This window comes from Pseudoliparis swirei, chromosome 22 (genome assembly GCF_029220125.1).
Source record: "Pseudoliparis swirei isolate HS2019 ecotype Mariana Trench chromosome 22, NWPU_hadal_v1, whole genome shotgun sequence".
Classification (NCBI taxonomy): Eukaryota; Metazoa; Chordata; class Actinopteri; order Perciformes; family Liparidae; genus Pseudoliparis; species Pseudoliparis swirei.
Window position 1 is genome coordinate 8,826,114 of NC_079409.1, and position 17,661 is coordinate 8,843,774.

At 42.6% G+C, this 17,661-nt stretch overlaps 2 protein-coding genes across 4 annotated transcripts in view; both read right to left on the reverse strand.

Annotated features, from left to right (window-relative positions):
• Positions 1-237: 237 nt before the first annotated feature.
• On the reverse strand, positions 238-5,793 carry LOC130212658 (zinc finger protein 32-like). Of its 2 annotated transcripts, XM_056443759.1 has the most exons (3): positions 5,599-5,793; positions 4,614-5,120; positions 238-895 (listed from the first exon to the last, which is right to left on the reverse strand). In XM_056443759.1, the coding sequence occupies exons 1-3, from the start codon at positions 5,768-5,770 to the stop codon at positions 756-758; spliced, it is 819 nt and encodes a 272-aa protein (XP_056299734.1). In that variant the 5' UTR covers positions 5,771-5,793; the 3' UTR covers positions 238-755. The 2 variants fall into 2 exon arrangements, with proteins under 2 accessions (XP_056299734.1, XP_056299733.1); XM_056443758.1 differs by lacking the exon at positions 238-895 and having other exon boundaries at positions 3,312-5,120.
• A 1,531-nt stretch (positions 5,794-7,324) lies between these two features.
• Positions 7,325-17,661, reverse strand: part of arhgef1b (Rho guanine nucleotide exchange factor (GEF) 1b) — a 40,331-nt gene continuing 29,994 nt past the window's right edge. For both annotated transcript variants that reach the window (XM_056443748.1, XM_056443747.1), the window contains 17 exons: positions 16,369-16,556; positions 16,113-16,259; positions 15,686-15,768; positions 15,255-15,380; positions 14,958-15,072; positions 14,296-14,396; positions 14,053-14,127; positions 13,872-13,947; positions 13,209-13,376; positions 13,014-13,101; positions 12,813-12,914; positions 12,625-12,677; positions 12,371-12,514; positions 12,136-12,261; positions 11,301-11,482; positions 10,718-10,822; positions 7,325-10,443 (listed from right to left, as the gene is read on the reverse strand). In XM_056443748.1, the coding sequence (XP_056299723.1) occupies positions 10,748-10,822; positions 11,301-11,482; positions 12,136-12,261; positions 12,371-12,514; positions 12,625-12,677; positions 12,813-12,914; positions 13,014-13,101; positions 13,209-13,376; positions 13,872-13,947; positions 14,053-14,127; positions 14,296-14,396; positions 14,958-15,072; positions 15,255-15,380; positions 15,686-15,768; positions 16,113-16,259; positions 16,369-16,556 (1,849 nt within the window). In that variant the 3' untranslated portion in view covers positions 7,325-10,443; positions 10,718-10,747. The remainder of the gene's footprint in view (positions 10,444-10,717; positions 10,823-11,300; positions 11,483-12,135; positions 12,262-12,370; positions 12,515-12,624; positions 12,678-12,812; positions 12,915-13,013; positions 13,102-13,208; positions 13,377-13,871; positions 13,948-14,052; positions 14,128-14,295; positions 14,397-14,957; positions 15,073-15,254; positions 15,381-15,685; positions 15,769-16,112; positions 16,260-16,368; positions 16,557-17,661) is intronic.

Below are 17,661 nucleotides of genomic sequence, written 5' to 3' on the forward strand. Positions count from 1 at the left end.
ACCCTTTGGCCCCACCCACGCCGAAATGGCAGCCAATGAATGACTGCGGCACCTCCAGTAGCCAATCACGACGCTCTAAAACTCGAGAACTGTCCGCCCGTTACTTTGGTTGTAGAGCTCGGTTATAAATAGAAAGAGAGTCCCATTCAAAACAGATTAAAGGGGCATTATGTGTGTGAACAATGTAGGCCTTTTAAATAATCACAAGGATTTCTTTTTTTAGACAGATTTATTCTTGGAGCAACCTCAGAATTGTACATTGTGAAATTATTTAGTTAGACTCGAGAAATGCATTTAAGAAAGTTTTTTTTAATAGACAAAAGCTAAAAGCTGTAACAAAATTATTTCAGCACCAGATCCACCCATTCTGTTGTCATGCAATTCATGATTAATAATGTTTCTGACCTTTTTCAGGACTTTTCGCCTATGTTGGCTTGCACATTTATGTGTTGCCCAATTCCAAGAATATGGAGGGACTAGTTCTAGTGACAAGTTACTCCAGTTTCGGTTGGAATTGAAATTGAACTGGAGGAATAGAGAACATTGATGTAATACCAATAATGTGTATAAGTTACAGCTATATGTATCAAAAATAAATTCCCCTTGAACTTTTGACATCAACATTTCGATAATCCTGGCAATGACCCTGACTGAGTGGATCATGTGGTTAATTAAAGTAGAATATCAAATTTAAAAAAACAATATCACGCAGTTTAACTTTTAGTTCTCAAATAAGACTCAACACTTCCCTTTCTCTAGCACTTTTCTTCAGGGCTTTTCCAGCTGGATCTGCTCCTCTTCCTCATTAAAGTTGCCCACGTCTTGGTATGGATGGCCATGTTCCTGGGAGCGTTCTCTCTGATCATGTCAACCAACACTCGTCCAGATTTAGCCCCTGGAAGGAAAGATGGAAATCAAGTACACACATAAGAATCATTGAAACCTATTCATCTTATATTTATTATACAAGATAATATGTGCATTCACAATTTTGTTCCTGCAGCAATGTGACTTGCACAAGTACGTGTTTAATGAGATTATGATGCAAAATGGAATTTCAGTATATAAACAATGGCTCTACACATTAGCCTGACTGCAACTTGATCTATTCTCGGTGCTATTTAAAGGAAATGGCCAGGCAGCCGACTGTAATGAGAGCATCCAGATTATTTCAAGATTAACCAAGTTGCGATATGCTGCCACTCACACAGCTCTTGGATGGCCTAATGTTAACAGGATTTATGGCTTATGAGGTGTTAGCAGTGCTAAGAGCTCGCTTGACTCCATCACACGCATGAACACTCACTGTCAGGGTTGCCAGGTCTGTGACAAAACAAGCCCAATGGCCAATCAAAACCAGCCCAAAACCAGCCCAATATCAGAACTCAAAATATGCCCATAACTCCTTCATGATGCCCCCCTGAGATAGGAAAGTGACCCACTGCGAGCGTTGTCGAGGGGGGGGGGGGGGGGGGGGTGCTAGTGAGAGTGTGCTCAACTGTGTGTGCTCAACTGTGTGTGTGGATGTGGTGTCGGCGTATACGTGCTGATCTGGAGTCAGTTTGGTAGGATTTGGGTATAAATAAATTATTTCATTTTAAATATGGATTTTTATTTAAAGATATCCATGTAATTTGCATGCAAAATAGGTCTACCCGAACCAGCGGACACAAAATTCAACCCGCGGCAACACTTCAAAAGTAGCCCAATTCCGCGGGAAAACCGCGGACCTGGCAACACTGACTCCAGGCCTGGATGTGCAATACTGGCTCCTGCCACCAGGGATCCGAACATGCTTTGAGGCAGTCCTATGAAACTAGTCCGCATTTGGGATCACATTTTTCAATATCACAAAAAACGAGGGACAGTAGTGGCTACAATCAGTCAAATCAGCAATGTGAACGAGACCAATCATTTCACAGATCGATCTCACCAAGATCGTGCCAATAATGCTGTTGCGCCTGGATAAGACACGTGCCGTCCAAATGAAGTGTAAAGGAAGTGTAAGCTCTTCTCGGACTTTTCGGTTCTGATGTCCGACAGAATATTCTCCTATTGGTTTTTGCAGGAATATGGATTCAAAGTCTCACCTGTATGGATTCTCGTATCAGTGTTCAATGTCGATCTCTGTGTTTTATTAAAAAAGCCTGCGTGTCTATAACCCTCAGAGAGAAAAGTCAAAGCTAAGCTATGGGTTCAGAATCAGAATCAGAATCAGAATCAGAAACAGGTTTATTGCCAAAGAATGAATGTTTTCACAAACAAACGAGGAATTTTTTTTGGTGGAAGGTGCAACATTTGGACATGACAAACAACAATCAACGCAAGGAGGGAGGAGGAGTGGGAGGAAGAGGGAGGAGGAGGAAGAGGAAGGAGCGGGAAGAAGGAGGAGAGAGGAAGGTGGAAGAAGAGGTGGTAGTCCTGGGGGTGACAGTCAGTCAGTCCCGGGGTCCATTGATGAGCCCGACCGCCCACAGGAAAAAGCTACTGGTGTGGCGGGAGGTCGTGGTCATGATGGATCGCAGCCTCCTCCCGAGGAGGGACTCGAACAGTGAGTGTCCAGGGTGGGAGGGGTCGGCGACAATCTTTCTGGCCCGCTTCAGTGACCTGGAAGTGAACAGGACCTGGAGGGAAGGCAGATTGCAGCCGATAACCCTCTCGGCCGAGCGGATGATGCTCTGCAGCCTGCGCTTGTCTTTGGCTGTGGCTGCAGGGTGCCAGACGGTGATGGAGGAGCAGATGATGGACTCAACGATGGCCGTGTAGAACTGTACCATCATCTTCCCTGGCAGGTTGAATTTCCTCAGCTGCCTCAGGAAGAACATCCTCTGCTGGGCCTTCTTGGAGATGGAGCCGATGTTCAGCTCCCACTTGAGGTCCTGGGAGATGATGGAGCCCAGGAAGCGGTAGGACTCCACAGCCGACGGGGAGTCACACAGGATGAGAGGGCGGGTGGGGCTGCATTCCTCCTGAAATCCACAACCATCTCCACTGTCTTCAGAGCGTTGAGCTCCAGGTTGTTCTGGCTGCACCAGGTCACCAGGTGGTCAGTCTCCCACCTGTAGGCGGTCTCGTCCCCGCCAGAGATGAGTCCAATGAGGGTGGTGTCATCCGCGAACTTTAGGAGCTTGACGGACTGGTGACTGGAGGTGCAGCTGTTGGTGTACAGGGAGAACAGCAGAGGGGAGAGAACACAGCCTTGGGGGGAACCCGTGCTACAAGAGTTGGTCTGTTGAGATGGAGCATTTCATTTTTTACCAGGTTCACACACGGATACATAGTTTCACAAGAAATCAAATTAAAAGGCACTCTAAGCTTTTTACAAACAAAAATGTATAATTGATTCTTTGACAGCACCATGTTGCACACCACCTACAAATTGTGTGTGGGCCACCTCAAAAATCCAAAACAACGATAATTGAATTAAGTTGATGGAATTTCAAAATACATTGAAGTAATAAATGAGGTAGACCAAAAACAGAAGTTGTCTAATGACAACATTACTAACTGAACAATACAGAGAGGGTTTCTCAGCCTCAACTGTTTCTCATGGCCAACCTCTCTCCACACCCTCCCCCAATCACACTGCACCTTAAATGCCTAAATATAGCCACTGCACCTTTAACTTTTAATTAACCATTTATTTAATTTAATCCTTGTACATACCAGTTATATATGTTTATACATTTCTACCATTTACCATATCTGCAGTGCACTTTTTATTTACAGTATACTGTTTCTTTGCACTCTCTGGTCAGATGTAAAACTACATTTGGTTGCCCCAGTAACCGTACGATGTGCAATGACAATAAAGTGCAATCTGAATCTGAGAATACTATAAAGTGTAAATACACATTATGAAAACAAAAGAAAAATGGTCAGACATTTGCAACAACTGAACTCGAGAACTGAATTATCTTTTCTTCATTTTGCAAATACAAGGCTACTTGTACGCATGTGATCTTATGAGCCTCGTCAACAGAGTAGCCTCAAATTATGTTTTCTTGCAGTTATGGCTTCTACCCAGAGTGGGCTCTCCACATGTGAACCAACAAGTCATCATTACGTCCAAAATATTTTCCATATGTTTTGAAAGGAAATGGCTTCTCACCTGTGTGTCGTCATGTGGTTTTTCAAGTGATAACGATATCGAAAATCCATTTCACATATTTTGCAAGAAAATGGTTTCTCGCCAGTGTGTGCCCTTGTGTGGACCTTCAAGTTAGCTCTACGTCTAAAATTCTTTCCACATGTATTGCAAGAAAATGGCTTCTCACCCGTGTGGATTCTTATATGAGACTTCAATGTTGATGTCTCCCTAAAGCCCTTTCCACATGTTTTGCAGGAAAATGGCTTCTCACCCGTGTGTGTTCTCATGTGGACCGTCAAGCTACCACTACGTCCAAAACTCTTTCCACATGTTTTGCAAGAAAATCGCTTCTCCCGTGTGTGGATTCTTATATGAACCTTCAATGTTGATGCGTAAATGAATTGTTTTCCACATGTTTTGCAAGAAAATGGCTTCTCACCCGTGTGTGTTCTCATGTGGCTTTTCAAGTCATCACTATATCGAAAATCTTTTCCACATGTTTTGCAAGAAAATGGCTTCTCACCTGTGTGTGTTCTCAGGTGTGTAGACAAACCTGACCTGCACTTGAATGTTTTTCCACAAGTATCACATTGGAAAAGTGCTTTCCCGATTTGAGTATCATTGGGAATCATGAACAAGTTCTCATCGTCACAGTGACTTCTATTTTTGGGATCTATTTTCTTTGGTTCTGGCTCCGGATTTCTGGTTGATTCAGAGTCTTCATGCTCACTTCCTTTACGATCTGGGCTCTCAGCTACGAGCTGGTGGTCAGTTGTGGGTTCTGGCTCACTGTGGTCCGTTTCCTCATGAGTAGGAGTCAACATGAAGGTCTCAGTCTCCTGCTTCAGCTCAAGCTGCTTTCCCTCCGGACTGGTGCAGAGTTCCTCTTGTTCCTTTTTGGTCTGTGGAGGCACTGGGTCCTCTTGGTCCAGACTGGAGCTCCTCTCCTGAATACAGAGCTGCTGCTCAGAGAGAACCTCTTCTTCCTCCTCCTCCTCCTCATCCTTATAGACATGTTGCTCTGGGAGCTCTGGAGGGAGAGAGAACAAAAGGAAATAGGTAACAATCTGATGATAAAAATGAAAATACCAACAAGTGAAACCAGGCATTCAGCACACTGGCTATCCTTACAGTGGACGAGGACAGGATGGTAAACTTGTGTGAACCCAGGGCAGAAAACCAACATCAGTATTGGATCAAATATTTTAACTTGTTCAATCTTCTTCTCCCTCACAATGGAGAGTTGCTTAATGTGCAATAGAATAGGCTATCAAGAGAAAGCACAATGTTACTTCGTATAACGTTATGTTCTAAAGAAATTATTAAATAAAACAGTTGAAAGGAATATATCGTATTCCATGGACGGCAAGTGTACCGTGGAAGGTAGGTTATATATTCTCTGCCTGCTTCACCTCATTGTACCAACCTGTTCTCATCTGCTGTCGACCATCTGCATGAATCCACGTGACTGCAGCAATAATTAAAAGGATTAGCTATATTTCACACACCTGTTCTGCGTAGCTTTATTTCAGGTTTCCAAACGATGTCCAGCAGTCTGCGCTGACGGTCGACCTCTTCCTGGTACTCGAAGATAGTTTTTTCAAAAACTCCGAATATTTCTTCCGCAGCAGCAGTCAGCCGCTCGTGGACAAACTTTCTCATGTTCTCAACTGACGACATTGTTGTTTTACCTCGGCGAAGACTACTAACCAGGGTTGCCAGGTCAGTGTGACAAAACCAGCCCAATGGCCAAATAAAACCAGCCCAATATCAGAACTCAAAATATGCGCGTGCCAAACCATATACACTGCTTTTAAAGTCCAACAGCATTGCTATCATTGCCAAATGTATTTTAATATCTACAAAGTAACACCAAATGTTTATTATGCCAGCATTAAAAGCAGTTTACGGTAGGATTTGGGTATGAATACATTTCATTTAAAATATGGCTTTTTATTTAAAGATATTCATGTAATTTGCATGCAAAATAGGTCTACCCGAACCAGCGGACAAAAAATTCAACACGCGGCAACACTTCAAAAGTAGCCCAATTCCGCGGGAAAACCGCGGACCTGGCAACACTGCTCACTGTAGACCTGCAGGTAGGTGCCATGTGAGAAGAGGTTGACGTTGCTGCCTTTGCAGCCAACATGGTAGAACCCAGAGTCATTCAGCTGGACTGGCTCGAAGGTTAGGGTGCCGCACGATTTGCCAAAGACTGTGATGTTTCCTTGAGCCACATGTTCTGGAAGCTTCGATTCATATTTGCCGGGAGTTTTTTTAGCTTGTTTGATCCAACTGAATTTCACTGGATTCTCACCGGGGCTGTAGCAGCATTTCAGCTCAGCTGTAGACCTGCACCCTAACCGAGGGCCTGTCCGGCTCTAAATCCACCTTACTTTGAACAACACCCACTGTGGAGGAAGCATCAATTACATTATATTGTTTTGAGCATTTATTATATAGAGATGTTCATCGTTTGATTTTCATCCAACATTTGTCAAATAATGATTGCATATATCGCAATGCAATGGGCGCATAAGGTCTTAAAAGTTGAGTAAATAAAATGAGCTGTAAATGTACAGGCATAATGAACCCAAACTAAAAGGGCAAAGATGCATCATGACATTTAATGCATCATGATAGCACGGACATCTGCTTTGACAGATGTGGCTCACTGAAGCAGAAGGGCTAAGTTACAAACAAGTTATAAAGAGTATGTTAACTTATACTAGCTTGAATATATATAAGTCTATTTTCCACAAAACCCAAAGGATAATTGTGTACAAGTACAAACTGTAATCTATAGAGTATTTAAATTAAAATAAATTGTATCTTAAAATAAATTGATCAATCTCACCGACAAAGCTGCAGAGTAGAACATTGGTAATTGTCTCCATTGCTTTTACAGATGTTGGATCCAAATATTTAAACAATTTACTCAATTACTGCAGAACAATTTGTGAAACACCGATCCTAGTCTTCGCTGCTTATTGTACCAACACACTGCTGTCTTGTTTTTCTGTCAGGATTTATGCTCGACTGATCTTGGACTGTCCCATATTTGCATTATGCATGTGTTTAGCTTACTGACATGTGAATTTATATATAGATTCATACATTGGATGTTTTTAAGAATCAACATAAAGAGTCTAACGGTGGGCTCCAAACCTTTAGCTCATGATTTATTCCTCTACTATTGGCTCAGAAGTATATTAATTGACAAAACAGGAATACATTTCCCCAATTTATTAAAAAAATGAAGAATTAAAAAACACAACGTACCACAATTTTCCTTATGTATACATCATTAAAGGGCGTCTCGATTGATAAAAAGCTAAAAATAATCAATTCCCAAATACACAGTATAGTTCTTGCATATTCATTATTTATAGACATGATGGCAGATGCCTGTATGACAAGGAGCGGTGTCTTTCCCATACAGGGCCCGGCTGGCTGAGTTGGTGGAGGGATCAAACCCTTCCGCTGTATTGGGGGTGGACACAAGAATCCTGGGATGATCTCTCAACCGTTAACGGTCATTTTGTCAACGTCTCTCACTCTGAGGTCGATTCCACTGTCCTCCCATGAAAAATAGCCCAAACAGAAAGAACTTGATCATTGGAACAAGGCACCACTTTATAAATACATGTTCTATACATCTAGGTACTTGTATATTGAATGCATGAGGAAAGGCATCCGGAGGAGAGAGAGCAAGAAGTGCCTGGAGCAGTCGTTCAGCCAGTAAGTGAAGGAATCCCTGTGAGCGGTTGTTAACTGGGTTTCACCTGCTGACCACTGCAGTTTGACTATTAAAAATCTCTGATTGAGACCATTTGTTTAAACGTATCCCATGGGAAAGCTGGATAGCCACAGTACAGAGGGTTGTGCTATAATAACATGCACACAAAAACAAAATAGTCACGATGTTTGCATAATTGTTGAATTCATTCATGCATTGACAAGTTAGACACGTCCCGTCTCTCTCAACGTACATCATTACAAAGCTTGTTTGAGAACAAAAGACAAGTAGTAAAAAAAACACCCTTCCAGACCCGTTTAAGTAACTCAAATGAAATACACAACAACATAAATGTAAAACTATGCAGTAAGAAACGGTGAACATGCTATCACAAGTGAGCGTGTTATCAAGAGGTGTATGTGGCCAATCGGCTCAATAAACAAAAGGAGTGGGGCTGATCTAAAGAACAAAACAAAAAAATTCCTTCAAGCTAACATCTATGTACATTTTACAAGAAGAAGACATGGGGAGAGATGGCAGTAATGTTCAGACATGAACTTATGTAACTCAGCATCTCGTGATTCATTTGCACACGTTCACACTGCGGGTCAGGGTGGTCAACGGGAGCATTTGCTGTTGTAGCAACAACGGTCGAGAAAGCATATCAGGAAGTGATCATGATCTTGACAGAGCGCAGTTTTCCTTCCTCCAAGCCTTTGTTTCTTCCTCTGGCTTCCCCGTCTTGTTGGAACAAGTCCAATCATGCATCTAATAACCATCCTCTATCCAGGTTAGAACCATACAGCTTGTAGCAGTCACTCCGGCTTATACTCGCACTTATTAACACAACAATGTGATGCGTATGCAAGACGCCTCTACAGCGTGGGGTAATAAGGCTTGGGGCAGTCGAACATTCTTAATCTCAGTATTTATCGGAGAAAACAGAAGTTCTTAGTATTTTTACACCAATGCTCCATTCTTCGATTTGCTTTTGAAATCCCTTAACTCGAGTTGCCACATGTTGAAGTTTGAGGAGAGGAAAAGCAGCCGAATCAGCATTCGGTGTCATGCTACCACACAGATGTGCTGAAGAGAATGACAGCTCGTCTGAGGCTCCAGCGGTGCTTTCAGAATTTGGTCCTGTGTGAAAGGTCACAGCTGTGCCAATGACTCATAAATGATATCATCAGAACTATGATTACAATCAACTGCTGAAACTGCAGAAAAAAACTCAGCTTTGATACAAAAGTTGCTACCAGGGAAGAATATAATATTTTGCTAATAACATGTGAAACTAACATTATATAATATAATTTATAACCCCATCTTAAGTCCTTGTTTTCTATCAGGAGCTGTGGATCTGGGGAAAGGTGAGGCAGCAGAAATGTTGCCGGCACCAGAATGACCTTTGTGAACACTCGCACTGTGCTCTCAGTGTGTGTGTGTGTGTGTGTGTGTGTCTACATATTCCAGTACAGTGAACCAACTCCTAATCTCATGTTTTCTACACATCGTCTCATGACCCATTGATTCAAGTTGGCTTCAAATAAACCAAAGCAACCTCTCAACTCACTCCCCAGTCCCCACCCCGCCAGCTTTCGTCTTCACGCTCGACCTTGAGCTTCGTTACACATTCGAGGTTTGCCTTCTTGTGTTTCGTCTTTTCTTGAACGCAAAGCTCTGCCATTTCTTTGGCGTGGCCTAGTGCTGTAACACTTTCACTCAGGCAAGGCAACAAACTCACTGACTCATCAGAACTCATCGGAATAAATAAAAGTGGGAAATACAAACCATTATCACCATTAATAACAGCATGTTTACCGATAGTGCCACTATTTATAAATGTTTCTGTGTGACCAAATAACAGTAAGAACCCTCCAAACGATTACATCCTGAATTAAAAACTTTGTAGCACACACACACACTTTCTTGCATGCAATCTTCTCGACAATGAAGTCTGCCTTCATGAGGCCAATCTGTTCAAAACTATACTGAATGAAAAGTAAATACATTTTGCAAAAACAGTGTGATTTCAACTTACTTTGATCAGAAAAAAAGTGCATTTCTGTGGTACTTTGGCATAGGCTAGAAATAACACTATATATCAGCAGTAATATTTCAGTACATCTTCAAATGCTACATTGGCCCCTTAAGGCTCCCACCTGGCTAAAGCTAAGCTGGCGGGCAAAGGCATAGGAATTCTCTTTTACTGCATATCTGCTAATAATGTCGATTACTTTCTAGCGTGCATGTCTCTGGTGTGCGTATGTGTGTTACAGCAGATCGCAATCAATACATTTCATTAGGCAGCATCTCTCTCACCGCAAAATATTGCTTCCGTTTTTTTGGCACCAATGCAAAAACAATCTCCCACTCAAAAGTAGGATGTCCTGTTTGTTTGGAGTTTTTTTTCTCTATACCTCTCTACCAAGCACGCACACAAACAGACACACATACACATGCACGCACCCTCCCATGTCCCATCACTGAACCACTGCACTGAGCGTGAAGCCCCCTAATGCAGCAAAGGGTCCAGGCATGACTTTATGAGGAATTTCCAGGGAAGCTTCTGAAAGTCACTCTTGCACTCCAAACCAGCACCAGTAAAAATCTAAAGGGAAGCAAAGACATGGGGAAGTTTAAATGTCAGATAACAGCATGTACATTCAACAAGGAAGCAAAATGTTTTCAAAATCCTATTTTTGGCACTTTATAGTTTTAGTGACATCAAGTCACTAAAATGTGCATGCTAGTAAAATAACAGCGTGGACAGCTTCGTCTGAGTGTCAAAGACTCGGGATATTACACAGTTTATCTGTAACTATGTGGAAGATGTGTGCCCTAAAAATATATGTGTAACACTTTATATAGTTCAGTGTTCTCACCTAGTAGCCAGCAGGTGGCGTGATGGTGTCTCAATGGAAGTTGCCCCCCTCCAGTGAGAACTTGGAAAGGGCCTCCTGCAGCCTGTGGTGCTCCTCTTCTACAGTCTGCAACACACACAATCAATATCACCTTAGGAACTGTAGAGAGACACTCGCATCCACACCCCCTCACGCACACGCAGCCACTTCAGCCTCCTCCTCTTAACATCTTCTCTTCGTCTCCCTCGCCGCTTCTCTGACACATCCCATCGCAGGCGCTGGACATAATAGCCATTTTCAGAGAAGTCCAATTTCACGAGGCAATTTTCAGCCAAGCAATAACAGCAGTGGTTAAATGGATTTCTATTCTCTAGTTTCTCTTTTGTGCCATTTTGGCCCCATTTGTCCAAAGTATACCACGGCTCGCTCCTTACTTAAGTTATCCTCTGTGAAATCCTTGATGCCCAACAGTGCGTGCCTCTTTCCAGTTGGCTCCCATCTTTTGTCATGTCTCTTATCTTCATCTGCCCCTGTCATACTACCTGCTTCATAGCTTTACTCGCTTTCTCTCTCTCTCTTCCTCTCTGGGTTCACCTCCCCTTACCTGTAGTCTCTTTAGTTGTTCCTCCAGACTTTGGAGCCTCCTGCACACTTCCTCCATCCTCTCCTGGGACAGCACCAGGGGCGCACTGATGCTCCTCTCCTCTCCCTTCATCCCTGCACCTCCTTTTTCACAAGAGTTGTCGTTCTCCTCCTCCGCTCCCCTGTTTGGGGTCTGGCTTTCTTCTGTGGACAGAAAGACTCAGTTTAGATGCGTCAGTTTGGTTTTGAAATGCAGTTCATTCTGACCAGTCAAGTCGGGAATTATAAAGCGTCATTGCCACAATGAAACTTCCTCATATTGTTATTCAATGTATTTATCTGGAATGTTTGAGAGTAAAACATGTCTCAAAATCCTATTTGCTTTTTAATAAACAAGAAGAAAATGGATTCTGCCATTATACAAACACATTGGACCCACAGCCTACCCACAGAACTGGGCGGCTGTGGGTCAGTGGTTAGCAGGTCCGTCTTTCAATCAGAGATCAGCGGTTTGATCCTAGGCTCTGCTAGTCCTAGTCGATGTGTCCTTGAGCAATACACTTAACCCCAAATTGCTCACTCTTCTATGGTGTATGAATGTAAACCGCTTTGGATGAAAACGTCAGCTAAATGAAATGTAATGCAATTATTTTGGGTAATGTATAAATGCCTTGTTAATGTTTAACAAACTCTTTCAATGTAAAAAAAGATGGAGTTTTTTTTCATATTCAGACTGAATTGTTTTTTTGAGGAAGTCCATGCCCATTGCCATCTAAAAGTCTGGATTACTACGCCTTTAAAACTGGAAAATGACATTTTTATTAACTTTTACTTGTTTACTTCACACACAAGCATACCTGTTGATTGACAGCGATCCATTTCTTGACTGGGCCTCTCCAAAGGCTCCTCTCCGTTTTCTCCATCAGTCTGCGAGTCTTCTGATAGACTGATGCTGCCGACCAACAGCCTCTTTAGAGACATGACTAACACAGGAGACACATTTAGTGCTTTCATTAGAAAGTCAGGCAAGATACTATGAAAGAAAGGAAAGACAGTTATACAAACATCACTTATAAAAGCACCATCATTCACCTTGGTCCAAAGCACTGTTGGCCACATTCTCCTGATCGCTGTTGGAGTGGCCTATCAAGTCGAAGCCTTTGTCTGACAGGAAATCAATCAGCCTGTGCCTGGGGTCTGAAGACTTGTCATCAGTCAAGCTGTCTTTATCTCGATCTACAGACAGACACAAGACTTAAGTTTGTCTCGAGCTCTCAGAACTGTCTAACAATAACAAATTTGTACTATTTATTAAGTGTTCAGCTGATAAAGCGTTGCTGTCTCACCACTGCTGCTTTTCAAACCCCCATTCTCAGTCGGGCTCAAAGGGGCAGTCATCCTGACGGAGAGAAAATGACAAAAGAAATGAGATATTTTGAGATGGGTGAACTTTGGCAGCCGATGAATACGGCTTGCTCTTTCAACAAATGAGTAAAACACACAAACACACTCACACACACACACTGACACATACGTGGTGGGACTGAAGAGAGCTCCTCCAGGAGGCAGCATCAACCTCATGGGTACTCCACTCTTCTTTAGATCATCCACTGCTGACTTTATCACCTCGGTCCAGCTGTAAAAACACACACACGCACAGAAAAATCAGATAGCAATTCTCTCTATGATTTACCTACCTAATTAATCTGTGTATTTCTCTCTCTCCAACACTTACAGTTTCCTCTCTCCAACAGACTGAGCCACCAGTTCATAGATCTGAGCACCGCTGTCCCAGGTAAATATCACATAGAAGGCCTTCCGATCTGACAGAACAGGGGAAAACAAACAGAAATTGGCAGGTTGAATGGTTTTGATCTCACAATGGAAGTGGCCGCTGTGTGAAACTAATGTACTTCTTTGTGCGTCTAACCTGTGGCCACCTCTCGTAGGAAGACCGAGTCCAACTTGATGATGGGGCTCAGCATCTGCTTGCCCTCTTGCACGGCGATGTTACTCTTGCTCTGGCATTTAAGGACCATTTTGTCGTCTTGCCTCTGGAGGAGCACCAGCAGGTCCCCAAGCAACACACACTGCACCTCTGAGAGACAAGGAAGAGAGGGAGCAGGTCGGTGAAGTGGAAAAGACAGCGAAGGACAGGTAGGAAGAGATAAAGGAGATCGGGGTAGGAGCGTTCTCGGCTGTCCGACTTTTTATTTGTATAGCTTCATTACTTAAGGCTGTTCTTAGTTTTGTGATTAACAATAGTTTTTATTTCTTCTCCTATCTAGTGTGTGTTTGTAACTGTTGATCCAGGCTGCATGTAATTCCCCAGACAGGAATAAAAGAATGAAGTCAAACAGAATTTAATTTGAAGTATATCTGATACAAATGTTTTCAATATCCCCAAACACAGTTGTTTCTCTCTCTCTCGTTATCAATTTCATATTATACATTTTAGCATGAGCCTAATCCCTTTTATTCTCTTTGAATGAATGAAGCAATTTTCTTTTTAATGCCTGTGAGAGTTCTAGTTCCTGCAGCAGAGCACTGATAATCTCAGGCAGTTTGCATACACGCACAAGCAGATATTTACCAATTGCTTTTTCTTTTGTGACTCTCCAGGTCACAGTGCCTTCATAGAGCATCTTCTTCTGAGTCAGATCGATGTTCTAGAAAAGACAGTGGGAGAATAATGAGCACAACTTATTTCAAAGAACTCAAATCTGTAAAGTCCAACAGCGTGCGCAACAAAAACTTTGTTGAAAGAACCTCACCTTATATTCTGTATAAAGGTCATTACTGGGTTTGAGCCCTGATGTGTCCAGTCTACGTTGGTAGTCCTTCAGGGTCTGGGAACAGAGAAAGAGTTTAGCGGGTCAGACTGGATCAGACGGCACAGAAGTCGACGTAGTCTAACAAGCAGAGACCTTCAGAGGTCTCAAAATGAATTTACTAGACTCCAATAGGTGCTCAATCACGACATAACTGTGTTTAGTGATGGATTGTATGTTTCTCACCAATAGGTTCTCCATCACTTTGACCTCCTCATTGACATAGTTGAGGATCTTTCTGCAGCACTCTGCGCTCTGCTGGATCCTCTCCTTCTCTGTTGGGTCCTCTGGGGAGAGACAGCAAACTCAGAGTTGAGGAAAATGCAGCTTTCACAGCAGAGCCCAAACAAAAGCCAAAAATCACAAGCATACACAAACATCTGGGACGGCCAAATTGATTGTGGAAATGTTTGGCTGGTGTGCTTAAGTTAGTCCACATTCATCTGGGGTTCTGATAAATTCTCATGCTGCAAAATCTACATAAACATAAGACATGGAGTCATTAGTGAGTAATTCTAAAGGCAATTTCATCAATATACTTTTTAAGAAACCAGGATAAATGAAAAATATAGGACAATAACATAATATATAGCATGAATCATTGGAAGAATAACATTTATACTATGTTTGACACCCCTGTAATATCTGTAAATGTAGTAGACAATAGTGGGCAATGTTGTAAATTGATGAGCAGAATGTATGTTCATCTGTTATTAGATTTGATGAAATAACAGCTTTATTACAATGTACCCATAGAATACGATCCAGCTACACTTGGCATACTGACTTACACATAAAAGTGAGCCACCACCAGGCATAGGGCAGTAAGGGCACACACACACACACACCTGTGTTCTTGGCAATATTCTCCAGCAGCAACGGGTATTTGGTCAGTCTCTGCATCTCTATGGGAATGATGTCCTTGAGCTGCAGCCTGCGGCATTGGGGCTTACTCTCTGCCTCCTGAGATTAAAACGATACAGAATGAGTCGGAATGAGAACACATGCATGGGACAAGTTACGAGACCTATTGAATTGACTTCTGTGGTTGCATATACGTGTGTCTTTTTGCTTAACCTTTCAGATTCAGTTTGTGTGTGTGTGTGTGTGTGTGTGTGTGTGTGTGTGTGTGTGTCGGTTTGTACCAGTATAAAGGAGTTGAAGCGTGGGTCTTTCTTCTGCCTGCTCTTGATCTGGTCCAAGGCCCAGGACTGGTGACTGCAACACCGGGCTGTCAATTTCTGGAACCACTCCCCCTCTGGTCCTTCAAACTGGAACACACACACATAAGGACAGTGTTTTGAATTAAAGGAATACAGAGATGGGCAGCTGGAGAAAGAGCTATAAAAGGCACAGAGTAAAACCTGGCAACTAATATAACTGTAGCTGCTGGAGCCAATATTCTATTTGCATAGAAAATTACTTTTAGCATTTGTTAAACCAACAAAATCTTATTGAGCACAACTACTGCCAAGTTCTGATCAAATTAATCATCAGCACATGTGCGGTGGAGTTTTCCCCGAAGCAACACATATAGTGAGAGAATATAAAGATAGGATGATATAACATGACTCACTCTGTTGAGCACCGTGGTGCTGATAGATTTGACTATGAAGTTGTCATCCAAACGCAGCTTCTTCAGGTTCTCGTAGAAGTTATCTGGATTCAAAGCCAAACAAATAAATAATGCACTTTGAAAATACTATGATCAAGCCTCCTTCACAAAACAGTCAATAAACATTTTTTTTGTGAGTGATGGAATATATCTTGATTTCTGAATTATTCTCAACTGTGCATCCAGTTTCATCCGGTTCATGCAGGTACCTTCATCTCTGGCAACAAATACACACAACAAGTAGCTTACCACTCAGAATACAAATGTAGGTTCCCTGCATAATGATTTGCTTGTTTTGTGGAAGAAAGGCACTCGCTTCCAAGTGCATACGTCTGACTCTGGGAGGATAGAAACAAGAGAGAAAAGGCCTCTTCGCAGCAGCACTCACAGTGCATTTCAATGATCTCATCCAGGTTCGGGAAGATGGCGGACGACTCGGTGGCGGTCAGGAGCTCCTCTCTCTCCAACGGCTTGGAGAAGATCATCTGAAGGACACTTAGCATCCGCACATGTGCATGCTCAGTTGCAAACAACTCTGAGAGGAAGGAGGGAGTCGAGACGGAATGAGAGATGCTGCAACCTTATTTCATCTGTTCATCGGTTTCCTTCTCATCGTTGTGCTGCTACATCTCTCTTCTCCTCACCATTGATGACCTCCTGCCTCTTGGTCTCTTTCTTGCTGAGACGAGACAGGGCTTCGGGGGGAGCCGACTCCCTCCAGTTGGGTGGGTCCGGCTCAAACTCCAAGAGGCGTGGCTCCATCTCCTCCAGCTGTGGCGAGGGACTGGTTGGGGAGTGGCCCCCTTCAGGAAGTGAGAATGCTCCTTCAAAACTGAGAGGAAAGAAGTGGGAAATCATTAATGTAGACTGGATATTACTATACAATGTGACTCAAGTATGACCCGGGTGGCTATCGAGTGACGGGACTCACTCTCTGGTGGCCCTAGTGGAGGTTGTTGGCTGAGGAACGACAGCAGCCGGTTGCATTTCTAAATGCACACCGGGGATGTCGGTAAGGATTTTAAATAGATAGCCAGAGTGTCGAGCAGAAAAGCTCTTCATCATTGTCCTGTTGTGATTCCTGTTGCTTTTCTATAGTATTAAGTAGAACCTCAGATTAATATCTGCTCGTAGTGGTATGGTAAGATAATATTGCAAAATCAGACGCCCGATTAGCTATTGATATCTTACAATTAAAAATAGCAGGTGAACTTCAGAGTAAAACTATGATTTAAAGTATAAAAGCCATGCGGGTGTACTGTTGCACAGTAACAATCACACGATGCACCTTTTCTTATTTTGTAACTGTAAATAAATAACTTAAATCCACACTGAAATTGTAAGTATTTATTTTGTCCCATTCTTCTAACCATATATATACCATATATATATATATAGACCATTATTTGGCTTTATGTAAACAAAGACACACACCACTGGATCTCCATGATGCCAGCAGTTGCCCTTGTACAATTTGCTCAAGGAAAACTTGAGAAATATATTGAATGTTCATAAACCTGACCTCTGTTAGCTTCCTCAGGATCATTCATTCATTTCAAGGCGTTTCCCTTCGAGTCCTGACAAAGTACGACTGACAGTGTGGTGGATTTACAGCCAATGAACAGCAAGTAAACTAACCTTTAATGAATGGCTGCACCTAACACTTACCCAATGGTCAACATTGACATAACTCAATAATAATTCCCGAAAAGAGCTAAATGTCTGACCTTTCGCTAAGAATGAGAGCTCTGTTTGACGGTTGCTCACTCTCTGCCGGTAACAGCGCAGGGCAACAGATCCGTCTGACAGGGAATAATGAGTCGGTCAATTGATTCATTTAGTTTGTGTTATAGGAGGCGAAGGACATGTGCCCTTTAAAAATAATTAAGTTTAAATATCCTTTCAAGGTGATCTACCTAATAGTTCGGAAAGTGGGT